At 58.1% G+C, this 25,450-nt stretch overlaps 1 protein-coding gene across 1 annotated transcript in view; it reads left to right on the top strand.

Annotated features, from left to right (window-relative positions):
- CELSR1 (cadherin EGF LAG seven-pass G-type receptor 1) overlaps window positions 1–25,450 on the top strand; it is a gene marked incomplete at both ends in the record, with an annotated part of 147,200 nt that overhangs the window by 101,175 nt on the left and 20,575 nt on the right. The window contains 14 exons of the mRNA XM_079715746.1: window positions 493–656; window positions 1,114–1,239; window positions 3,695–3,861; window positions 9,365–9,550; window positions 10,925–11,038; window positions 11,922–12,096; window positions 12,681–12,822; window positions 15,004–15,124; window positions 16,843–17,026; window positions 17,492–17,593; window positions 18,258–18,352; window positions 19,027–19,236; window positions 20,463–20,646; window positions 22,176–22,319. Of these exons, the coding sequence (XP_079571872.1) occupies window positions 493–656; window positions 1,114–1,239; window positions 3,695–3,861; window positions 9,365–9,550; window positions 10,925–11,038; window positions 11,922–12,096; window positions 12,681–12,822; window positions 15,004–15,124; window positions 16,843–17,026; window positions 17,492–17,593; window positions 18,258–18,352; window positions 19,027–19,236; window positions 20,463–20,646; window positions 22,176–22,319 (2,114 nt within the window). The remainder of the gene's footprint in view (window positions 1–492; window positions 657–1,113; window positions 1,240–3,694; window positions 3,862–9,364; window positions 9,551–10,924; window positions 11,039–11,921; window positions 12,097–12,680; window positions 12,823–15,003; window positions 15,125–16,842; window positions 17,027–17,491; window positions 17,594–18,257; window positions 18,353–19,026; window positions 19,237–20,462; window positions 20,647–22,175; window positions 22,320–25,450) is intronic.

The following is a 25,450-nucleotide window of genomic DNA, read 5'->3' as shown; positions in this document are numbered from 1 at the left end:
AAGTACACCTTTGTCATCGGATTCCCCGCAGCTGTGATGCAGGTGGGCTGCGCCCATCTTACTGATGGGACAGCTGTGCCCTGAGCGGTTTAGCTCCTTCCCCAAGGCCATGCCAATGCTCCTGTAGAACCAGGGTTCTAGTTTGCTGTGACCGCCCCTCAAGGCCATTAGAGGCCAGAGGAAGGTGGCGTCCTGTTTTGGTGTGGACTGGCCCGGCCAGCAGTCAGGACTTGGGCGGTCACCCAAAACCTCCAGTTGGTCAGGATCTGACACAAGGGACAGAGAGACTGCAAGCTGGTGGTGGCACCGGAAGTAGGATCTGACACATGTATTTGGGCCTGTTGGCCGCCTGCTTTCCTGGCCTCTGCACCCGTTGGATTATTGACGGTCAGGATGCCAAGGTGCCCTGCGGCAGAGGCCCCTGGGCCATTACAGCAGCGTCGAGGCTGCTCTTGCCGCCCGACCATCCAGAGGTTGGTGTCGCCTCCACAGGTCCCTGGATCTGACAGGCCCCCTGCTCCTGGGGGGCGTCCCCAACCTGCCCGAAGACTTCCCGGTACAGAACCGGCAGTTTGTGGGCTGCATGCGGAACCTGTCCATCGATGGCAGGAACGTGGACATGGCTGGCTTCATCGCCAACAATGGCACCAGGGCAGGTACGGCAGGATGGTCGGGGAATCGTGGGGCTGCGGCGGCCACGCGGGAGGGGCCCCCTCCACATCCTGGGGGACGGAGCCATGTGCGCCCAGCTGCTCTCGGGTCTGGGGTCCTGCAGTGTTGGAGCGGTGGTGAAGCTGTGGGCGGGCCTGCCACTGACCCGGACACACGCAACCCCAGGGTCTTGAGCCGGTCACCAGACAATCCCACGAGCCAGAAGGTGGGATGGCCTAGAGGCCCAGGGTCTCCGGACATGGGCACTGCACTCCATGCCATGTCAGGTCTTAGGTTCTGACAGCCCCAGAGAGTCCCAGGCCTGCCCGCCTTGCCTCTGGCTGTGTCCACAGGGGGTGTTTCCCCGGCATGTGGGTCAGCGCTAGGAAACGGGCAGTCCCCCTGCGTCACGCCCTGCTCCTGTTTCCCGCTCTGAGACCACGCCATGCCCTCTGTTTCCAGGCTGTGCTGCCCAGAGGAACTTCTGCGATGGGACCTGGTGTCAGAACGGGGGCACCTGCGTCAGCGGCTGGAACACGTACCTGTGTGAGTGCCCGCTCCGCTTCGGCGGGAAGAACTGCGAGCAAGGTGAGGGCCTGGGGCAGTGAGCGCTGGGTGCCCGGGGCCGCCGGCCTCTGGTGGCACGTGTGTCCCCAGGCCTGGGTCCTGGTGGGGAGCGAGCTGGTGGGGGCACCATGGTGGGTGATGTTAGAGCAGAGGCTGCGGGTCCTGGACGGGTCTGCAGGGCACAGCCCCTCGTCTGAGCAGGGCCAGCGTGAGGTTGGGAGTCCGTGAGGGTCAGAGAAGCGAGGTGGGACCTGGCGGGGCCTCCCGGTGGCTGTGTGCCTCCTCGCGGGCACCCTGAGGCCTGAAGGGCCAGTTCCCCAGGGCCAGCGCCCCCATGCCCCTTCTCGGCATCCCAGGGGCTGCTCCAGCTGCCTGCTTCCCCGCTGGACTGCGTGGTGAGCAACAAAGCCTGGGCCTCTCCCCTGACCCCACTCCTGAAGCTGTAGATACTGGCAGGTTTTAAACAATTCATTCATTCATTTTGAAGCAGTATAGTGTTAAATAACTGTCATCCTTTAAAAATCACTGATGCACTTTAAGGTCAACCAAAAGGGGGAGATTGAGGCCAGATAAGCTGGGGTGAGCTCCCCGGATCCACCTTGGAGATGCCCGGAGCTCATTAGCGAGTCAACGGCCAGAAGAAGTCCTGCCTGGAGCCGCTCACTGGCCTGCAACCCACGGCCTCTGCTTGGAAGTCAGACGCTCCTCCCCTTGGCCCGTGTGCCCCACAGGATGGGCTGGGGGGTCCGAGTGTGACTTTTTCGGGGGGTGGGGACCAGAGCTTTCCTGAGATTCTCTAAGGAGTCACTGAAGCAGAAGTAGGTGGAACCTGTGACGGAGTGTTCTGGAGGAGAACAAAGTTTGTTCCGTCAGTGCAGGTGAAAGGGGTGGAGCCAACGGGCAGCTTACCTGTGCTGGGCGGTCCACCTGCCCAGGGCTGTTAGTGATGGAGCTGAGACACTTGACGTGGAATTGTATTACATCCCCAGTCCTTGCTCGGGACACAATTACCAGCCAGGGCCCGCTTTTTGTTTTTGTTTTTGTTGTTTTAAATATGTATTTATTTATTTGGCTGCGTCAGGTCCTGTTGAGAACACACAGGATCTTCGTTGCCGTGTGCTGGATCTTTTAGTTGCGGCATGCGGAATCTTTAGTTGCGGCATGTGGGATCTAGTTTCCCGACCAGGGATCGAACCTGGGCCCCCCGCATTGGGAGTGCAGAGTCTTAGCCACTGGACCACCAGGGAAGTCCCAGGGCCCGACTCTTTGTGACACAAAGCACTGGGCACCTTTCAAGGCCCCAAAGGTCTGTTTTCCGGGCAGCAGGTGGGCTGGGCTTGTGCAGGCCCTGTGGACAGGTTAGGCCCAGCCCTGGCTGATCACCGTGTGCAGGAAGCTCAGGCCACAGGGAGGGGCAGAGGCCCGGGTGGACACAGCGCCGGCGGGGCCATCCACGCCCATGGAGTTCCTGTTATGGAGGCCAAGAATCTGGCTATGGCTGTGCCAGAGAAAACAGCTGCCGGGGTTTGGGTTCGTAAGAGCAGGAAACAGATGCCGGTGCTCCCGGGGCTGAGTCGCTCCCAAAGGTGGTCCCCACCTGGCATGCCCTGTGCTGTTTAACACCCATGGTGATGACTATGCCGTCCCTCGTGGAGGAATTGGGGTGAGATTCTGGGCTGGGCCAGATGTCTATCCATCCCCGATGCCTGTGATACATGGGACTCTGGAGGCAAAGTGATGAAGCTGGTTTGACTCAGAATCATCCTGCCTACTGGTCTGTCTGGCGTCCACAGTTTTCCAAGTGTGACAGATTGGATAAGGCTGCTGGTCCCCCCCGTTGCCACCTCACTGGTCCCCCCCAAACCATCTGGGAGCCCTCGGCTGGCCCGCAGCCTTCCCCTCTGTGCCCGTCACCAGGAGCGGAGGCACAGTGGCCTGTGTGCCTCAGGCTTGGAAATCCACCCCAGACACCGGCTGAGGGCGGGTCAGCCTGCAGGGTTGAGGTCTGTGCGTAGGGTTCACTGCAGGCTCACGTGGTCCCACCAGGAGACCACCCACCGTACGGCCCCTGCTCATGCCCCTGGGCTCCCAACCTGGCCGGTGTGGGGTGGCACAGATAGGCCAGGCACACAGGGCCCCCTCCACTGGGCCTGGGGGTCCTGGGCTGTCCCACTCTGCCTGAGAGCCCCTTACTGTACACTGGCCGAGGTTGAGAACCCCCAGGCCTCAGCCTGACTGCTCAGGAAGGTGGCCAGCGTCCCTAGTGGGGGGTGGGCTTTTGCAGAGCCTACGGCTCCTGGACTCAGAGGGCTAGTGCTGTACAAACGGAAGTCTGAGACTGGCCTTTGCGTTAAAATGAGAAAGGCCCAGGGTTTCTTCCCTCCCCCTCCTTGGGGGCCTGTCCCGTCCCCTACAGCTAAAAAAGATTCTCAGAGGCCCGTCTGATTTGGGGAGGTCCCCGTGTCTGTGCCCACAGTCATGCCCCACCCCCAGCGCTTCAGCGGGGAGAGCGTCGTGTCCTGGAGCAACCTGGACATCACCATCTCCGTGCCCTGGTACCTGGGGCTCATGTTCCGGACCAGGAAGGCGGATGGCGTGCTGATGGAGGCCACGGCGGGCGTGTCTTCCAGGCTCCATCTCCAGGTGAGTGAGGTCCACGTCCCACTCCCGGCACCCGCTGGGCAGATGTGCACCTGAGTGATGCAGCCAGAGGCTCACGTAGCGCCGCCCCGAAGCCTAGCCCTCCCGATGCATATGCGCGGGGAACCTAGTGTCTTCTGTCTCCCCACACCCGCTGCTGGTCCCCCGTGTGAAGGAGGAGGAGGTGACCACCTCAATGCCTGGCAACAGAGAGATGAGGACGGGGCCCCATGGAGGCCTGACTAACCCTGTCTGGTGGGGGCTGGGAGCTCAGAGCCCAGGCGGGACCCCCATCTCTTCTCGAACCTGCCCCTCACCCCTCACCTGCCCCCTCACCCCTCACCTGTCCCCTCACCCCTCACCTGTCCCTCACCCCTCAACTGTCCCCTCACCTGTCCCTCACCCCTCACCTGCCCCCTCACCTGTCCCTCACCCCTCACCTGTCCCCTCACCTGTCCCTCACCCCTCACCTGCCCCCTCACCTGTCCCTCACCCCTCACCTGCCCCTCACCCCTCACCTGCCCCTCACCCCTCACCTGTCCCTCACCCCTCACCTGTCCCTCACCCCTCACCTGTCCCTCACCCCTCACCTGCCCCTCACCCCTCACCTGTCCCTCACCCCTCACCTGTCCCTCACCCCTCACCTGTCCCCTCACCCCTCACCTGTCCCTCACCCCTCACCTGTCCCCTCACCCCTCACCTGTCTCCTCACCTGTCCCTCACCCCTCACCTGCCCCCTCACCTGCCCCTCACCCCTCACCTGTCCCTCACCCCTCACCTGCCCCTCACCCCTCACCTGTCCCTTACCCCTCACCTGCCCCCTCACCTGTCCCCTCACCTCTCACCTGCCCCTCACCCCTCACCTGTCCCTCACCCCTCACCTGCCCCCTCACCCCTCACCTGCCCCTCACCCCTCACCTGTCCCCTCACCCCTCACCTGCCCCTCACCCCTCACCTGTCCCTCACCCCTCACCTGTCCCCTCACCCCTCACCTGCCCCTCACCCCTCACCTGCCCCCTCACCTGCCCCTCACCCCTCACCTGTCCCTCACCCCTCACCTGCCCCCTCACCTGCCCCTCACCCCTCACCTGTCCCTCACCCCTCACCTGTCCCTCACCCCTCACCTGTCCCCTCACCCCTCACCTGCCCCTCACCCCTCACCTGTCCCCTCACCCCTCACCTGCCCCTCACCCCTCACCTGTCCCTCACCCCTCACCTGTCCCCTCACCCCTCACCTGCCCCTCACCCCTCACCTGCCCCCTCACCTGCCCCTCACCCCTCACCTGTCCCTCACCCCTCACCTGTCCCTCACCCCTCACCTGTCCCCTCACCCCTCACCTGCCCCTCACCCCTCACCTGTCCCCTCACCCCTCACCTGCCCCTCACCCCTCACCTGTCCCTCACCCCTCACCTGTCCCCTCACCCCTCACCTGCCCCTCACCCCTCACCTGCCCCTCACCCCTCACCTGTCCCCTCACCCCTCACCTGCCCCTCACCCCTCACCTGTCCCTCACCCCTCACCTGTCCCCTCACCCCTCACCTGCCCCTCACCCCTCACCTGTCCCCTCACCCCTCACCTGTCCCTCACCCCTCACCTGTCCCCTCACCCCTCACCTGCCCCTCACCCCTCACCTGCCCCTCACCCCTCACCTGTCCCTCACCCCTCACCTGCCCCTCACCCCTCACCTGTCCCTCACCCCTCACCTGTCCCTCACCCCTCACCTGTCCCTCACCCCTCACCTGTCCCTCACCCCTCACCTGCCCCTCACCCCTCACCTGTCCCTCACCCCTCACCTGTCCCTCACCCCTCACCTGCCCCTCACCCCTCACCTGTCCCTCACCCCTCACCTGTCCCTCACCCCTCACCTGCCCCTAACCCCTCACCTGTCCCTCACCCCTCACCTGTCCCTCACCCCTCACCTGCCCCTCACCCCTCACCTGTCCCCTCACCCCTCACCTGCCCCTCACCCCTCACCTGTCCCTCACCCCTCACCTGCCCCTCACCCCTCACCTGTCCCTCACCCCTCACCTGTCCCCTCACCCCTCACCTGCCCCTCACCCCTCACCTGCCCCCTCACCTGCCCCTCACCCCTCACCTGCCCCTCACCCCTCACCTGTCCCTCACCCCTCACCTGTCCCTCACCCCTCACCTGTCCCCTCACCCCTCACCTGCCCCTCACCCCTCACCTGTCCCTCACCCCTCACCTGCCCCCTCACCCCTCACCTGCCCCTCACCCCTCACCTGCCCCTCACCCCTCACCTGTCCCTCACCCCTCACCTGCCCCCTCACCTGCCCCTCACCCCTCACCTGCCCCTCACCCCTCACCTGTCCCCTCACCTGTCCCTCACCCCTCACCTGCCCCCTCACCTGTCCCTCACCCCTCACCTGCCCCTCACCCCTCACCTGTCCCTCACCCCTCACCTGCCCCCTCACCTGTCCCTCACCCCTCACCTGCCCCTCACCCCTCACCTGTCCCTCACCCCTCACCTGTCCCCTCACCCCTCACCTGTCCCTCACCCCTCACCTGCCCCTCACCCCTCACCTGTCCCCTCACCTGTTCCCTCCCCCGCATCACTGCTCAGGAGTGTCTCCAGCGCAGGCCCGTTTGGGTTGCACTGAAGGTGCAGTTTGTGCCTCTGGGATAATTACAGCCGTCATTGTTTATCCCTTATTAACCAGTAATTTTATCAGTTTATCAGGCGGTCCCAGAAGCCAGCTCTGGGCCAGAACTTGGCAGGCACTGTTCTGCCCAGGGATGGTACTTTCTTCTGTGGTGGTTTCCCTGTTGGAACAAATTAAATTGGCTGATTCAGGTGATGAATGGGGGCTTGCAGGTTGTCATTGGCAGTGGGGTCTGTGTTGGAAAAATGTACGCTTTCAGTGGAACAATACCCAAAGCCACAAACTCCCATATTGTTTGAGGAATTACGTTACGGGCAGCTAATCCAAAAATGAAGGGCTTTTGCCAGGAACTGTGGCCAGCCCCTCCCTGTGGAAGGCTGGGTGGCAAGAGTGGTGACCTCGGGGGGATCCACCAGACCCCAGTGGCCACCCAGCAGGCCGCCTCAGGGCAGTTTCCAAAGGCTGGTCCACTGGGGATTACAGGCGTATTCCGGGTTATTTTCACATGGCGTTTTTGGAATGCAGGGCTCCTGCAGGCCCCATGAGCTCTGGGTGCAGCAGTCTAGGTGTTCCGGCCTCCACAGCAGGCCAGACAAGGTACATAGTCATCCTACAGCCCAAACAGTTTGGGTAATTGCTCTTAGGCACCCTAAATCCACCTTCATTGTCAAGTGGGATAACCTGGCTGCTGTTAAACACCTCTCCTAAATCCGGTGACAGATCTAAGGTGGTAAGTAGTTAACTGCCACTGTCCTGGGATCATTCTGCAGGCATTGCTTTTGTTTGTAGACATCCGTCATTTCATTGTTGATCTGCTGGCTTTGGGATTTTGTTAGCAAGGACAGCGAAAGAGAATGGCCAGGGAAATTAATTAGCTGACTCAGACTTCTGTGGAATGAAAGGAAACAAAATGTAAAAAGGTGATAACTTATCCTCTTCAGTTGACTCTCAATTGAGGCGAAAAATCAAAGTACATTATTAGTTGCATTGTCTTTATAATCAGCTAAATACATTTTCTATTTTCCATCATGATTTCTTCTTTGACCCATTGGGTATTCACAAGTATACCTCTCAGCAAACAGGTGGCATCTTCTAGTAAATCATTTGATGTTTCTAGCATAATTGCAGGTCAGAGAACATACGTGGTATGATTTCAGACCTTTGAGATGTGTTGAGACTTGCTTTAGAGTCCAGCATTTAGTCATTTTTGTGAATATTCTACCTATACTTGAAAAGAATGTGTGCACTGCAGTTGTATTCTGTGGCGTTCTCTGTATGTCAAGTAGGTGACGTTTGTTCATGTAGCATTCCAATTTTCTATATTTTTATTGATTTTTTGGGTCTGTTTGCTCAGTTACTGAGAGAGGTGAGTTAAAAATCTCCAACCTTGATTGTGGCTTATCTCTTACTCCTTTTAGATCTCTCAGTTTTTGCTTTGTAGATTTGGAGGCTACGTTATTAGGTACATACAAATTTAGAATTGTTTTATCTTTCTGGAATATTGGCTGTTATCATGATGAAAATCCTCTTTATCTCTCATAATTATTTTTGCCTTAAAGTCTACTTTGTCTCATATTAATGTAGCTACACCAGGTTTCTTTTTGTTGGTGTTTATGTGATGTATCTTTTTCTGTCTTTCTCCTTTCAACATTTCTGTTTCCTTATATTTCAGGCGTGTCTCTTTTAACCAGTGCACTAATAGTTTTTTTTTTATCTGCTCTTTCAATTGAAGTTATCTTTAAACATGAGTATCTTAGATTAGTTACAATGCTGTTTTTTTATATTTCTCACATGTATTTTTTAATTGAAGTATAGTTGATTTACAATCTTACATGCATTTAAACTTGGTTGTTTGAGTCTAATTTCATGAAATGGAAAAATTACAGCCAGAAATAAGAGTCTACTGGTACCTGAATTTGTTTCCTTGAAAGCTCTGTGGTTCCCATTACTGTTTTCAAGTCTGTGTCTGATGATTCTCTTGTCTGGATTCCCATGGGTCTATTTCAAGCACACTGTCCTGTCTCCTCATGTACTTGGTTATTTTTGATTGAGTGCTGGGCATCATGTTGAAAAACTAGAGAGAATTTGAAACTAAGATGGTGGTGTCACATCCCCCATGTTTGCTTCTGGTTGTCAGCCCTCACCCTGGGCAGGCTCTGAATTCCAGTTTCTCTCCTCCCAGCCTCATGAACCAAGAAAGCTTTGCACAGCTATCAGCCTCAGCTGTGCCTTACAGAACCCGCTGACAACCATATGGCAAAGCACTAAGCTTACTTCTGCAGATTCCCATTTTCTCCCTGGTCGTGCTTCTGTAACTTGCAGGGACTTGGGTCACTTTGATGCCTCAGACAGGTGTGCTTTAACATTTTGTCTCATTTTCCTAGGTGTTCTCAGGAGGAGGGTTGGTCCAAACTACCCAGTCCTTCACTGGGGAAAGGGAAACATGATCTCAGCATTGCCCCGGCTACATTTTCTTAAAACGTGAACATCGTCCAGTTATAATGCTGATTTCTGTTTTTTTCATTCATATATTTGAACATGGTGGCCTGAATCTTGTCTCATAAGATGAAACATTTACATCCAAAAATAAGAGCCCAATAGTCACCTGAATCTGTGGTTGTTCCCCTTACTTAAGTCCAACGGGCTTTATCTTACTTGACCTCTGTCAACGTTCGATACTTCTCACTATAGAAGAAGGCATGTAATTCTGAAGAGTGTTACAGTCAACGGCAAATTAAACTTTGCCTAATTTTTAAGTCTATCTTTGATCCAGTGCCCTGTGATAAGTCTGTTTGCGTGGCTTTGTTACTTAAGTGATTGCAGTGTATTTTGTATTTTGTCATCATCTCCTCAATGACTAGTGTAGCTCTCCCCATCCTACAGATCCTGAACAACTACGTCCAGTTTGAGGTGTCCCACGGCCCCTCAGATGTGGTGTCCATGAGACTGTCCAGGTCACGCGTGGCTGACGGGGAGTGGCACCACCTGTTGATAGAGCTGAAGAGTGCCAAGGAGGGCAAAGACATCAAGTACCTGGCGGTCATGACCTTGGACTATGGTGTGGACCAGGTGAGTGGGCACCTGCACCCCCTTTGGAACAGACCCCTTCACTGGGAAACCGCTAGCACATCCCAGTGTAGCTGTACCACGGTACATAATGTATCACATTATGTACATCACAGTGCTACATGGGTTTTTTGTTGTTGTTGTTGTTGTTTTTAATTTTTATTTATTTATTTATTTTTGGCTGTGTTGGGTCTTCATTGCTGCATGCGGGCTTTCTCTAGTTGTGGCTCACAGGCTCTAGGCAGGCGGGCTTCAGTAGTTGTGGCTCGCGGGCTTAGTTGCTCCGCAGCATGTGGGATCTTCCTGGACCAGGGATCGAACCCATGTCCCCTGCATTGGCAGGCGGATTCTTATACGCTGCACCACCAGGAAAGCCCAGACCCCTTCACTGGGCCTGTGGGAAAACAGAGCGACCCCTCCAGGTGTCAGGCCCTGCCAGAGCCCTTGTGGATTTGCAGAAGCGCTTTCTGGGCTTCCCTGAATTCGGGTCTCATGTTCCTCCTATGCTGAGGACACTGGAATCTGCACCTCATCCCCTTTCCAGGTGGTCAGCTCCTGGCGTCTGGCGCTGGACTTGGTCCATCTGTGCGTTCCACCTTGATGCCCTCAGTGCCTTCAGCAGAGGTTTCTTTTAGCAAAGGTGGCTTGCGCCACAGCTGCACGCTCAGTGCTGTGCCTCGGGGTACAGAGATGGATATGGGTGGGGGAGCAATGAGATCCAGGTTCCAGAGGGGGCTGTGGGACACCAGAGAGGTTTGCACATCCCAGATGGGCAGGTGGCATTCCAGGCAGGACGACTCAGAGAACGCTTGCTGAACCCCGCTGGATTTCCAGGGTTTGCAGCCAGGTAACAGGAGGCATCTTTACAGGACCCCCACGTGCTTCGGGGGCTACTTGTGATTCCTGAGTGCTTTTGGAGTCCAGGCTCACCTTACACCTGGTTCTGAGAGTAAACTGCCGTGTTCTACATGTGCACCTTCCTGAGCCTAAGGATCCAGCTGAGACTCTTCTAGATTCCTGCCCCTGTGGACGTGTTTTCCACTCGCTGCCACTTTCTAGTTTGTCAAGCTTTTTCACGCAGTGGCTTGTTGGCGGTGCCCACGACAGAGATAGAAGGGTTGCCCTCATCCCTCCAGATACCCATCTTGGCTGGGCTGGGACATGGACACATGTCCTCTGACTGCTTCCTGCACCCTGCCCGTCACACACAAACAGCCGTGTTCTCCATGGAGAAGGCTGAGCCGGGCCCTCGGTTTGGAGGCACAGACGTCCTCAGGCTGTGAGGGGCTTGCCGGTGCGACTGCATTTTAGCCTTTGAGCGCATTCTTTCCAGCCAGATGTTTCCAGATGGTGGATGCAGCCCCTCTCTTTGCACAGGACACGGTGCAGATCGGGAACCAGCTTCCTGGGTTGAGGATGAGAAGCCTCATCGTGGGTGGCGTGTCTGAAGACAAGGTCTCCGTGCGCCGCGGTTTCCGGGGCTGCATGCAGGTACCCTCCCCGAGCCCGACCCTGGCCCACCGCATCCTGCTCAGGGACGGCCAGCACCACAGTTGGTGTCCTTCGTCATCCTGTTAGTTTTCAGTAAATGAATAACTTCTCTAATCGCCAACCCAGCTTTAACAAACCCAGTTTCCCGCTTAGAGCCCTCCTCTCCCACGCTTCCCCTCGAGTTCCCCTCACAGCCACGCCACGGTTGGCCCCCAGCAGCTCTGTCTTCATGTCACTTCCAGAACCTGCCCCTCGCTGCCTGCACCAGCCCCATCCCGTCCCCACCCCCCCACCCCGTGCTCACCTGGGCGGGTCCCACGCTCATCCCCTAGACCAGGTGTTCTAGCAGCAGCCGGAGTGAAGCTGTTTTAAAGTAGTTGAGCCCATGTCTCCCTGCTTCTGCCTGTGCCCCCAAACCCCAGCCCCACTGCAGGGAAATAAATCCTTAGCCTTCCCCTGCGCCCCCGCCCCGCCCCCGGGTGATCTGGCCCCGAGGTGCCTCGCACAGGTGGCCCTCCACCCGGGACGCCCTCGGCACCTCCCAGGAGCTGCCCTGCTCACTTTCATCAGCGGCCGTGCTCGCCCATCATCCTCATTATTTTTTCTCCGTGACCCTCACCATGGAATTATCGGAATATGGAATCATTCCGTCTTCATTCCGGGTGGCCTGTCCCCCTGCCTGGGATCCGCACCGGGGGCGAGCAGAAGCGCCCCTCATCCCTGCCATCCCCCCACCGGTCCCAGCCCTTTCGATAAATGAGGCATAGCTTTTAAAACAAGGGACCCAAGAGAATTTGGGGTTCTCTTAACCCCTGGTTACCTTCTGGGGTTCCTCCAGCCCCAAGGTCCCAGCACCAACTCTGGCTGCCCTTTTTTAACACAGGGTGTGAGAATGGGGGAGACGGCCACCAATATCGCCACACTGAACATGAAGGACGCCCTCAAGGTCAGGGTGAAGGATGGCTGTGACGTGGAGGACCCCTGCTCCTCCAGCCCCTGCCCTCAGCATAGCCACTGCCACGACACCTGGGACGGCTACTCCTGCATCTGCGACAGAGGTGGGCGCCCACAGCCCCGCATTCCTGGTGCCCGTCGGTGGAGGGCGACCCCTTTGGTGTTTAAAACACACTGTGGAAAGCCGAGTTGGGTGGCGGCTCCCCCATCACCTCTCTGGGGGCCTGGGGCGCCCTGAGCTTTGTTTCGTAACTAAGGAGTGGCCCTGTGTCCTGTGTCGTCTTCACATGGGGGACAGGGGACACTCCCGGTTGGATCCTCAGGGCACATACTGAGATGAGGGAGAGTCTGTGAAAGGCGCACATTTGAAAAATAATATGTTCAGTGGTTGCCTCTGAATTTTGAGGTGATGTGGCTGTCCTCAGCTGGTACCCACCCACTGTGAGCCCTCCCGGGGGGCCTGGGAGGCAGGCCCTCATCTCTGCGTTTCCAGGTCTGACCCCCCGAGTGTCCGTGCTTCCCGTGACTCTGAGAGGCTTTGCCACTTTCCTCTGCAGAGTAGCATGGAAAGTCGAGGCTTGGGGAAGCCGCAGATTGCTAGCACATCCTAACACAGAGGGTGTCGCTCCGGAAAGCGGACTCGCAAAGCCAGATCCTGGGGTGGGCTAACTCTGGCCTGTCCCCGCAGGGTACTTTGGAAGGAAGTGTGTGGACGCGTGTCATGTGAACCCCTGCAAGCACGTGGCAGCCTGCGTGCACAGCCCCGACTCCCCGCGGGGCTACGTGTGTGAGTGTGGGTCCGGCCACTACGGGCAGTACTGCGAGAACAGGTGAGAGTACGCCCTCGCTTTCAGGGTCCACGTGGCCACTTCTCCTCCTGACCTGTTCTCTCCTCTTTGCTATTTAACCCCCAAATACATATGGTTCAGGATAACAAGGACATATTTTTTTCAATTTGGCATGAAATAAATGAGAATCCGGTTGGGCATCTTGCAGTAACCCCGCTGAGCATGTTTCCACCCCAGAAACGCACAGCACACCTCATTTATCAAGAGCCCAGCTGTGCACAGAGCAGGCAGTCGCTGAGATACGGGAAGATGAGTGTAATTACAGAAAACACTTTATCTTTCAAGCCGGGAGTGGCAGTCATCTCTGCCGTGCACGTGGTCCTGGTGTAATTCATTGGGGGCATCTTGCTCTCCAGGGCCCTGCAGTCCAGGTGTGTAGTCACCACAGGATGAGCACTTTCTCCCAGATGGGGCCACGAGGTACTTCACACACCAAGACTCCAGCCCCTTTGGGAGGTGATGCAGTCAAGGTTGATAGTCCTTGGCCAGTGCTGGGCCGTCCTGGTGCAGGAGCCGCGTGGTGCCAGCCTGCTCCGCCTGGCCGGGACACCTCGCTCTGCTCTTTGTCCACTGGGGACTGGAGTGTGTGCTGTAACCCACCCCCCATGATCCGGATGCAGCCACCGCCCTCGGCACCGCACAGCCCATTGGATGATGGCGGGTTGGGAGTCAGCGAGGCTGAAGGAGGGGGCGTTCCAGGGGGGACACCGAGGGGGCAGGGCCGGAGGGCAGTGATGGGATGAGACTGGTCTAAGGAGCTCAGCGGGCGGGTCCCGGGCAGAGCTGGCGCATGCCATCCCAGCATGTTCTGCACTGGGGAGACGCACAGGCCTGGGTAGAGGGCCTGCCTGCAAACCAGGAACAGAGCTTGGCTTTGTAGAGGCCGCAGGGGCCCTGCAGAAAAGGGGCAGGATCAGGTCTAGGTGTCAGAGCGCCCCCAGCCCACAGGTGGAGTGTGGTGGAAGCAGACGGAAGCCAGAGGCAAAGGGACCAGCTGGGAGGCCGTGCGGCGTCCCCAAGGGACGTGCGGCAATGCCCGCAAGGCAGGGCTGAGGAGGCAGCGAGAAGGAGTATGACACCGAGCCTCTGGGATCCCCACACTGTTGAGGTAGATCCATCAACACTAGCCTGGAGCCCCAGCCCATCCTGGTCGTTGTTATGCACCTAGTGTGTACACAGTCAGTACTTAATAATTGCTGGTTAGGTGAACAAGTGAGTAGGAGAGGTTCATGGCTGGCAGGTGGGCGGATGGAATGCCGTTAGCCAGGATAGTAAACACAGGGCAGCGGTTCATTTCGTGGAGCCTGAAGGACACTTGTGGGGCATCCCCAGGCAGACAGGTCAGCAGCGGACACTCAAGTGAGCGGTCAGGTGGGGAGTGGGCGTAGGGTGACAGCAACAGGCAGTGGCCACCACCAGGCGGGGCAGGGAGGAGCCTGGCCTCAGCACCGTGGAGGTCGCCTGTCTCAGGGTCTGCCCGGGCAGCTCGAGAGGTCAGGACTAGGCAGGTCTGACGGTTCTGAGCCCCCCGTGTCCAGCCCAGGGCTGCTCTGAGCTGACTGAAGCAGGCTCCACATCCCAGGAAAGGCTGCTCCCAGCATCCGTGGGGATGTGGCCAGCATTTGACCCAGGGGACCTGGGAGGCATTGATGCTGCCGGCCCCACCGGTCTCGTGCTGGCAGATGCCTGGGACCTGGGAGAAGGTTGCCCAGGGCAGCTGGGCTTGGTCTGCGCCGGGTGGGGCTGGGTGAAGAGCCAGTCTGACAGTTGGGTTAGTTGTCCCTGAGCGCCTTCCCTCGTGGCCAGGCGTCATGGTGTAGGGGTGCTGAGCAGAGAGAACTTCCTGACATGGTGCTCATAGGAAGCTGGGTTTGGGGCACTCACCTGCATCTTGCAGGTGGAAGAAAAAAGTGAGCAAACAAATTATTTTAAAATAACAGTATTGTAGGTAGAACCCTTCCAGATGTGGGGCCCCGGAAGGCTGGGCATAGGTCATAAAATGCTAAGTCCTGCAGGTGGGGGCCAGCAAGGGGGCAACAGACCACTCAGGGGGGCGGAAGGTACCCAGAACTAGTCCAGCCGAGGCCCAGGCCTCCATCAGCCCTCTCGTTCCAAGAAGGGCAGTTCTGTACACCTTCCATCTGCCGTCTGATTTCCCAACAGGATCGACCTTCCATGCCCCAGAGGCTGGTGGGGGAACCCTGTGTGCGGGCCTTGCCACTGTGCTGTCAGCAAAGGCTTCGACCCTGACTGCAACAAGACCAACGGGCAGTGCCAGTGCAAGGTGAGGCCCGGCCACGGGCGGACAGCAGGGACCCAGGGAGACGGCGGGGCATGCACACGCACACACCCGCCCACATGTCTACCTGGACACGAGCACACACACACTTGGGTACTCACAGGGTTCTCTGTGGGTGAACACAGCTTACAGGTTCTCACCTGTAAGCTGGCTCAGCCCCACACACGGTCATGGGAAGCCAAGCAATTTCTGTGAGTTTGACTCATCTTCGTCACCAAACATGGTTCTCCTGGTTGGCCATTTTCCTGGTCTTTTATCAAACCACTCAATGATGACCAACATTTTAAAAAAATATTTAATTAGTTAATTTGCCTGCTCCGGGTCTTAGTTGCGGCACGCAGGATCGTTGCCGCGTGCGGGATCTTTAGTTGCGGCATACGTACTCTTACTTGCAGCATGTGGGATCTAGTTCCCTGCAGGGATTAAACCCGGGCCCCCTGCATTGGGAGTGCGGAGTCTTAGCCCCTGGACCGCCAGGGAAGTCCCCAGTGATGACCAACATTTAAAATATGAAAAGCTTTGCCCACTGCCTCGCCTCGGGTGCCTGTCATTCTTGTGCACGGCCGCAGTGTTCTCAGCCCAAAGCACAGGGAACCCCGGCCCTCTTGGCCTCCCAGAAAACTCCACGTACCTTCAGAATGTTGTGTCGACAACTGCCGTGAGCTGCCGGTAACTTGAAGCCCAAAGGAAAATTCTATGTGTCACAGTAGCCGCTCGGAGGGACATGCTGTCCCGCGGCCAGGCTTGCTGACCCAAGAGGGGAGCCTGCCGTCATGGCGCCCTCTGATGCTCCCCGGCTCCCTGTCTGACATGCGTTGTGTCCCGTGTGTTCCACTGTGCCTCCGATGTCACCTGAAAAATCATAAGGGCCCTAGCAGATCGGGACCACGCAAACCACATGGTGTGAGGTGGCGGTCATGGCATTGGTGGGGCGCAGGGCAGGAGGAAAGTGAGGAGGGTACTTGGGGGAAACATGCCTAGGGTTTTTTTTTTCATCAAAAATTATAGAAAATGCAGAAAGGCCTGTAAAACAGTGACAGTGATACCGTGTGCCCTCCCAGGGTGACTGCTCACATGCAGTGCCTCCTCAGGGACTGAAAGACACACAGTTGGAGCCCCCTGTGGGACAGTTCCGTGTCCCTGCCTGACACAGAAGCCTCTGTCACTGGCCACAAGTCTGCCCAAGTCACAACCTGTCCCAGTTTTCAGCTGGGGACCCTTGGACCTTGGGAAGCCAAGTGTCCTGGCAAGGGCAGTGTGGCCAGTGAATGGCCAAGCTGGGCATAAATCCAGGACTTTCCAGAACTGAAGCCCATGCTCTTGACCATCAGCTTGCCCTGCCCAGTGACACATGTTCAGGTGGCTTTTAATTTCTCACAATTAAAAAAAACAAAACACCTCCATCAGCCATCCTGGTACCCTTGTGCATAGATCTCCATTTGAATCTCTGATCCTTTTTAGGACAGATGGTGGCTCACGGTAAGTGTTTGCTGAGATGTGAGAGAGGGCGTGTCTTCCTGGAGGACACACCTGCCCCATCCGCTCTGGGGGCCCCAGACGCCGCTGGCCTGGAGGCCGTGGGTGGAGGACAGCCGGGCTGGCCAGGGAGCCGGGTGGGAACCCTGATGTTGCTCAGGAAACGCCCTCCAGGTGTAGGTTGTCTGCGGTGTCTGACGTCCAGCCTCTGCTTCTGGCTCTTGCAGGAGAATTACTACAGGCCCCCGGGGCAGGACACCTGCCTGCCATGTGACTGCTTCCCGCACGGCTCCCACAGCCGCGCGTGCGACATGGACACTGGCCAGTGCAGCTGCAAGCCTGGCGTCATTGGCCGCCAGTGCAACCGCTGCGACAACCCTTTTGCCGAGGTCACCATCCTCGGCTGCGAAGGTCCGCGTTGCCCTTGACCCTCTCAGGCTGTATGGCAGGGACAGGCCACTGTGTGTCTGCGTGTGTGTGTGCGTGTGCACGTGTGTGTCTGCTTGTGTGCACGTGTGTCTGCGTGTGCATGCATGTGTGTGGTGTGTGCGTGCGTTTACATGCACGCATGCGTGCGTGTGTCTACGTGTGCGCATGTGTGTGCGTGTGCGTGTGTGTGCACCCCACACTCCTGGGGCATGGTGGGGGCGCCTGACAGCCTCCTGGTCCAGCTGTGTCTGCTTGGCCTTCTGTCCACTGGCCCGTCAGGAGGCGTGGGTCAGAGCCTGCGTCCCCCCTCCCCCTGTTCTAACACCGATGGGGGGATGCGAGGGGTCCGCTTCTTGGTGGGGGCGGGGCCTCCGTCCAGGAGGATCGTGTGGAGCACGCTGCACGTCTGTGTGCATGGCTGAGCGCCTTCTCCCCTCTGTACCCCAGTGATCTACAACGGCTGTCCCAGAGCATTTGAGGCTGGCATCTGGTGGCCGCAGACCAAGTTCGGGCAGCCGGCCGCAGTGCCGTGCCCTAAAGGGTCTGTGGGTAAGTACCGCGGGGTGTGGCCTGTGGCATCCATTCCAGGTGGGACGTTAGACGGAGGCGTGCGGCTTGCGGGAGGGCCGGCCGAGGCGTCGGAACTCACCGGCTGTTCCGTGTTGAAAGAGTTCCTTTAGCCAAAGTGATCGAGGGATAAGATGACTTTTTCCTCAGTCGTACATGATAAAACCTGGAAAGAGCACAATGAAAATACAAAGAGCCTAGTGGCTGGGATGGGGACGGTGGCGGGAGGCTCGCACAAGCCGCCTCACCGCTCGCAGCATTGGCACCTCATCATAAAACGGGGATGGTAGCTGCGTCTGGCTGCAGGGGGCCAGGGGAGGTCTAGTGAGTCAGTGCAGAGAAAGCACCAGCCCGGAGTGGGATCCGGGTGGGCTTGCAGCGCATGTGGACACGGTGGGTGCTCGATGGATCACTCAGCCGATTTCTCTTTTCACGGACTCGCTCAGGTGTCCACCCACAGTTGCTGGGCAGCTCAGGCCAACGGTAAGGCCTGGTTGTGAACGTCAGGCATCTGTCAGCGTGTTCCCAGGTCTGAGGGCAGAGCAGTGTTGGCTCCGTGGCTAAGGCACCTGCTGGCCCTGGGCCAGCCGAGAGCTTCATTCACAGCTCAGCCTTCAGGCTTGGCGGGTCCTTCTCTGTTCCCTAGGAAATGCGGTCCGGCACTGCAGCGGGGAGAAGGGCTGGCTGCCCCCAGAGCTCTTTAACTGCACCACCATCTCCTTCGTGGACCTCAAAGCCATGGTAGGCTGCACCCTGGGGACGTGCAGGAAGAGGGTGGGCTTCCAGGCCGCCGGGTCATGCTGGTCCCAGGCTGGGCGGGGCCTGGGGACAGCACATCTGTTCGGGGCACCGTGGCAGCAATCTCCTCTTCCCTTTCCAGATCCCACCCTGCGTCTGGTTCTGCAGACTCAGAGTCCCCACGTCCAAGCCCCCCACCCTGCCATCCGCCCATGACTCACGGTGTCATACTCTCTCCCTTCTTCCACCTGGTGTCTTTTTCCAAGTGCTTTTTAGCCTGACAGACCCTCCTTTTTTGTGCCACGGCCATCAGCCCAAGTTCATTTTGGGGCTTGGGAATTTTTTTGTGTGTGTGTGTGGTACGCGGGCCTCTCACTGTCGTGGCCTCTCCCGTTGCGGAGCACAGGCTCCGGACGCGCAGGCTCAGCGGCCATGGCTCATGGGCCATGGCTCATGGGCCCAGCCGCTCCGCGGCATGTGGGATCCTCCCGGACTGGGGCACGAACCCGTGTCCCCTGCATCGGCAGGCGGACTCTCAACCACTGCGCCACCAGGGAAGCCCAGGGCTTGGGGATTTTTAAAATTCTTTTCTGACAAGGGTATTTCCACTGGAAAGTAGTGGATTCTGAGTCAGGGGAGGGGCCCAGGGCCGACCTGGCGCTTGTTCCCCGACCCAGAACGAGAAGCTGAGCCGGAACGAGACGCGGATGGATGGTGACCGGTCTCTGTGGCTGGCCCGGGCGCTGCGCAACGCCACACGGCACACGGACGCACTCTTTGGCAATGACGTGCGGACGGCCTACCAGCTGCTGGGCCGCGTCCTGCTGCATGAGAGCAGCCAGCAGGGCTTCGAGCTGGCGGCCACGCGGGACACCGACTTCCACGAGGTAGGAAGGCGGCAGGCAGAGAACCCCACACGTCCAGGGGTGAGCTGGACCGGGGACCCTGGCTCGGTCGTGGAAGGTCATCTGGCCCAGTGTCCTCAGGGCAAGACTGCCCTTTTCAGATGTGAGCCCAGGCCAGTTCAGTGACCAGCAAAAGGGTTTCCAAGTGTTAGGAGGGTCTTGGCAAAGGGACAGACCTGACGGTGATGACAGTGGTGCCGCTGTCAGCTGACCACTGCGTGCACGCCAGTGTCCTGGGGGCTACAGGAATCGGCCCACTTATACCCACACACATCCTGTATGAAGCTTAGCTGTCGCCCTGCTTTACAATTAAGGAAGCTGAGGCACAGGGAACCAAGGACACACAACCCATAAGAGGGGGGGCGCCAGGACCCCCCCGCAAACTCTGAGATCCTGCTCTCACATGGCTTGATGCCTCCTCCTGCAGAGACAGTCCTGTTTTGTCTTTAAGTGATCAGGCCCTGAGACGTGTCTCTTTAGCATAACCCGCGAGGAGGCTCGTTCATCCAGTTTATAAGCCACTCTTGCCAGGGGTGCGGGTGAGGCATGGCATTGCCTGGTGCTTCCTCTTCACTCCTCTCTAAGGCCTCCCCGTCCACATAGAGCCCCCAGGGACCTCCCCTGTCCCTGCAGAGCCCTCAGCGCCTTGGCAGTGTTCCCGCACCTGTATTTCAATCCAGGTCTGAGAGTTTGGACCCAGGGAGTTTGTTCCCACTTCCGGTTCTTTGCAAACAGAAGTTTTCCGTCCTGGTTTCCATCTGGGTTGTGGCCCCTGAATCCCCGTGACAGCCCGAGTGTCCCCCCCACGCTGCCCCCTATCCATCTGAGGTGTTCAGGGCGGGAGCATCACCCGAACTGGAACGCGCAGCGCGTCCTCGGCTGCCTTGCTGTGGGCTTAGCGACGGGTTGGCCGTTCCCAGGCCAGGCTCTCCTGGTGGGACTGGGGGTTCTGATGTAACGGGGGGCGTCTCCGCACGCCTGCCCCCCTTTGTGTCTCGGGGTGCCCACGGTGAAACCCCCTGCAAGGTTTCCCCTGACACGTGTCTCCTGCCTTGGAGATGAGACCACAGCCTCTCGCGGCTTCTGATCCTGGCCCGGCCTGGTCCTGTGACCTAAAGGCTCTCTGGAGCCTGGGCCCCAGCGTGTCAGCCAGGCCTCTGCTGGCCAGCCGCTCACATGAGCTGAGCGCTGTCTGTCTGTCTGACCAGGACATCGTCCAGGCGGGCAGCGCCCTCCTGGCCCCGGGCACCAGGGCCGCGTGGGAGCAGATCCAGCGGAGTGAGGGGGGCACCGCACAGCTGCTGAGGCACTTCGAGGCCTATTTCAGCAACGTGGCCCGAAACCTGCGGAGGACCTACCTGCGGCCCTTCGTCATCGTCACCCCCAACATGAGTGAGGCTGTGGGCCCGGCGGGGGGGACGGTGGAACCCCGGGGCCCGTCTCAGGTGCAGTCCCCCTCGGGCATCTCTGGGAGAAGGGTTGACGCTGGCAGGATCTTGGTGGTCCTCTTGCCTTCAGAACTAGGTGTGGGGCTGCCCGGGAGAGTGGGCTGGAGGGTCTGGCGGCAGGTCCAGCCTCCGGGCTCACCCAGAGGCACAGACCCTGGGAGAGGGACGGGGACAGGCAGTTGGCACCTGTCGGAGGGGGAACCCCCTCCCCGGGCCGGGAGCCGAGCCACCAGCAGAGCCAACGCTTGTGGACCGAGTCACCCCGAGGGCCCAGGACGTGCTGCTTGGGGGTCAGGAGTTGAACGTCAGCTTCCTTCCTGGGGAGGAAGCCCTGGTGGTAGAAGCAGCCCTACCCACCCAGACATAGCAGCAGAGTCCCTGGAGCGGGGGCCCGTCCTACAGGCAGGGGCTGCTGGTTTTCTCCTCCCGTGACTGTTTACTTAGCACCCCCGTGGGGGCTCGGGCAGGACCCAGGGATTGCCCCTTCCCAGGGAATCGCCCCTTGAGTTAGCCGATTATCTGTCGCCAGAAGGGCCTGAGCCTTGAACCCAGGTGCGGCGGCATCCCTGGCATGAACTCTCAGGCTCCCAGGGAGGGGCCCTCACTTCCTGACTAGAAGACGTTCGGGCTGGTCTGCACCTCCCAGGCCCACCTGAGCCCAGGATGCCATCTGCCTTGCATTGGGGTGGAGGTGGGCTTGGGAACCCGTCATCACTGGGGCAGGACAGAAGGGTGAGCGCCCGGCATTCCGGCCTCTGTCCCGAGAGAGGGTCTGGCAGAGCTGGCCTGCAGACTCTTGGGGACGGACAGGACACGGGCGCCTGACGGGCACCTGGTGTAGCCGTTGCCCCCCAGCCCCTTCCAGAGACTTCAGGCAGGTCCCGGCCAAACCTCTGGCCCGCCTCTGCCCGCACACCCCTCCAGTGTCCTTCTCTGATGCCCTGTGGTTGGGACCATCGCCCCTGCACTGGGCCGAGAGCTTCCTTCTTGGTTCTCCCGGTGCTCGGGCCACAGGCCAGCCCTGTCCATCCTCCCAGTCCTTGGGGCCAGTGGCCCCTGCCTCCCGTGTTCCAGGGCTCCCACCCGCCCTGGTCCTGAGCGCCTCAGGTGGGAGCACAGCCCTTGCCTATGCAGTGAATTGAGGGCGCCCTTTGTATTGGGGGTGTTGGAAAAACGGCTCAGTGGGAAGACCTGGGGGGTCGCCCTGGAGCCTGCAGGGCTGACTGCCAGCAGGGACACAGCTGCAGGGAAATGACACGCCCATGGGGGGGAGCCGGGGGGGGCGCCTCCTGAGCTCCCCGAGACCCCCGGTAAGGCACCAGGCTATGTGACTCAGCAGGAAGTGGAGGTAGGTTCTGTTGAAAGGTGATCGGGGACAGCCGTCCTGGTCGGTTTGAAAACAGCACGGGTCCGGGCAGGCTCTCTGCGGGAGGGGCTGGGAGCCGCGTGTGACGGAGGCGCCTGTGTCCGCAGTTCTCGCCGTCGACGTCTTCGACAAACTGAACTTCACGGGAGCCTGGGTGCCGCAGTTGGAGCACCTGCGGGGCGAGGTCCCCAAAGACCTGGAGTCCTCGGTCTTCTTCTCGGAGGACTTCTTCAAACCACCCGAGAGGAAAGGTAAAGCTGCTAAGACACGACGGCTGCCCTTGGGGGCGGCAGGTGGAGGAGGGCGGGCCTCTGTGGTGCCACAGGGGGAGGGGGTCCGCTGTCGTCGCAGCGCCACCTGCGTGTGCACATCTGCCCTGCATCCAGCCGCCTGTTTGCTGGCGTCAGACGGAAAGGCAATGGTGGGGTGTTTCTTAAAAAACTTGGGCTAATTTATAATGGGATGAACGAGTGAACACCTAAATTGTGCGTGAGGTTGTCTTCCTTGTGCAGTGAAAAGCTGCCTCTCCGTGGATGTAAAATTTTTAGACTCCTCCCCGAGCCCCCCCACCACCACCAAAACCCAACCAGAGCCGTCTGTGTGCAGTTCTCCAATCCTGGGTTAGGACTCTAATACCACACGGCTTAAACATGTTGAATTTTCTTAAAGTATTTTTCACAGATCCACTCAAGCTACTGAAAATGTCTCCCCCAAGGTAGGAGCCTGAAGACATAAAATTCTGTAACGGACACTTAAAAATTTGAAGGGTTTTAGTAAATTCATTTCGTCAGTTTCATGGGTATTATTCAGGCATCTTAAAAACTTTTAAAGAGGGTTTTACACTGATGTAGGATCAAGCTTGACAACTGACCCCATCTTACAAATTGTATTTATTTGGGATTGATTTGGGTTTTCAACATTCAGCAGTCTCTTTGGTCCATAGTTATCCTCAGAATAGTGATATACAGTCATCACCCCTTTATCTGTGGTTTCTGAGTTTTCAGTTACTCAAGGTCAACCATGGTCTGGAAAATTCCAGAAATAAACAATTCATGTTTTAAATTGCGTGCAGTTCTGAGTAGCTCGTTGCAAGTTTACTCCATCCCACCTGGGGTGTGAATCATCCCTTTGTTCAGCGTATCCCTGCCCTTTGGTCACTTAGGTGATCAGATCGACTGTCAAAGTATCACAGGGCTTGTGTTCAAGTGACCCTTATCTACCTAATATTACGACCTCAGAGCAAAAATAGTGATGCTGGCAAGTCAGCTGTGCCAAAGGGAAGCCACGAAGCGCTTCCTTTAAGTGAAAGGGTGAAAATTCTCGACTCAGTAAGGAAAGAAAAATCATACGCTGGGGTTGCTAAGATCCACGGTAAGAACGAATCTTCTCTCTGTGAAATTGTGAGGAAGGAAAAAGAAATACATGCTAGTTTGCCATTGTACCTAAAACTGTAAAAGTTACAGCCACAGTGCATGATAAGTGCTTAGTTAAGATGGAAAAGGCATTAAGTTTGTACAATAAGGTATTTTGAAAGAAAGAGAAAGACCACATTCACATAACTTTTAACACAGTGTATAGTTGTAATTGTTCTGTTTTATTATTGGTTATTGTTGTTTTCTTAATGTGCCTAATTTACAAATTAAGCCTTATCCTAGGTGCGTATGTATAGGAAAAAATATAATATATAATAGTGTTTGTAATATCTGCAGTTTCAGGCATCTACTGGGGCTCAGCCCTGGGGCTTGGCTCCGAGCCTCTGCCCACCTCTCACCCGCCCCCTCAGGCTTCGCCAGGCTTATGTCCTCCTTCCTCAGACACTGACCTTCTCCCCTTGGTCCAGATCCCTTCTTTGCCCTGACTCCCTCCTAGGCAGGCTCTCCAGCCCTTGTCCCAGGCAGCATGTGTGCGTGTTGCCTGTTCTACTGGGGCAAGGTACCCCCGGATGCTTTGCCCAAGGGGGGCCTCCGATACCCACTTGCTGGCTGACTGGTTAGCTGGAGACACGATGGGCCAGTCGAGTCGTGGAAGAAACTGGGGCTTTAGACCCATCGATGTGTCTGGGGCCAGGAGCAGACATGGGGAAGGGGTGTGTGTGCTCTGGGGTCATGGTCATGACACGCTCCCGAGAGGCCACCCCGCTGCAGGGTGCTGTCTGGTGTCCCGGCCGCAGCCTCTCACTTGATGCCCCCGGGAGGTGACAGCCCTGCTGGATCAGGGGGCCTGGAGCCCGGCCCAGGGCGACTGAACAGAGGCAGTGAAGCCAGGCGGTGGGAGGCTTCGGGAGCACCGAGTCAGCGTCCTTATGGGGCCCCGCTTTGTGGGACTTCACAGGATGGGGGAGCGGGTAGACGCACTTGCTGCTGAAGATGATAACATCAGCTCGTCAAGTCCGAGCCCTCGACAGGGAGACGTCTGTCTCAAGTCAGGGTGGGGGCCTGGGAGGATCACCCAGCCTGGGGGAGCATCGGGCCCTCCACTCAGAAAGCCCACAGCCTGCGCTGCCCTCACCCAGAGGAAGAGCCGGAACAGCCCAGTTAGGTGACTGGCCAGCCAGAGCAGGAGAGTGGGTGGTGACTCCACGCACCTTCCCTAAAGCTCTCAGCCAAACCCTGGAAAACAGCAACCCTAGTGGCAGTTGGAGCCGCCTGCCTCCCTGCTGACCCCAAAGCCAGAGTGTCGATGACCAGCCTGCATCACCAACCAGCCTGAGTGAGGCTGGGCAGTGTTGTTAACCAGCCTGAATGTAGCTAGCTGGTGCTGTTAACCAGGCTGAGTGTGGCTAACCAAGGTTGCTAACCAACCAGTATTGTTAACCAGCCTGAGTGTGGCTAACCGGTGCTGTTAACCAGCCTGAGTGTGGCTAACTGGTGCTGTTAACCAGGCTAAGTGTGGCTAACCAGTATTGTTGACCAGGCTGAGTGTGGCTAACCAGTATTGTTAACCAGCCTGAGTGTGGCTAGCTGGTGCTGTTAACCAGCCTGAGTGTGGCTAACTGGTGCTGTTAACCAGGCTAAGTGTGGCTAACCAGTATTGTTGACCAGGCTGAGTGTGGCTAACCAGTATTGTTAACCAGCCTGAGTGTGGCTAGCTGGTGCGGTTAACCAGGCTGAGTGTGGCTAACCAGTATTGTTAACCAGCCTGAGTGTGGCTAGCTGGTGCTGTTAACCAGCCGCTGACCAGCACGGCCCTGAGCAGGGTCAGAAGGGCCTGAAAGGTGTGTGGCGTCCCCATCACGGGGGCAGAGGGGAGACCCTCCCCCACCATACCTCCAGCCCCCAGCCCCTGCTCTGCTTCTGTCCTCCCCTCCCCCAGACGTGTCGCCCCTCCCAGAACCCGACCCTCAGGGCTCCACCGCCCACCCCGCTGGAGCCTGTGCTCTGGG

This window comes from Hyperoodon ampullatus (genome assembly GCF_949752795.1).
Source record: "Hyperoodon ampullatus genome assembly, chromosome: 11".
NCBI classification, from domain to species: domain Eukaryota; kingdom Metazoa; phylum Chordata; class Mammalia; order Artiodactyla; family Ziphiidae; genus Hyperoodon; species Hyperoodon ampullatus.
The sequence above is the reverse complement of the archived record's forward strand: the minus strand, read 5'-3'. Positions and strand labels throughout refer to the sequence as shown.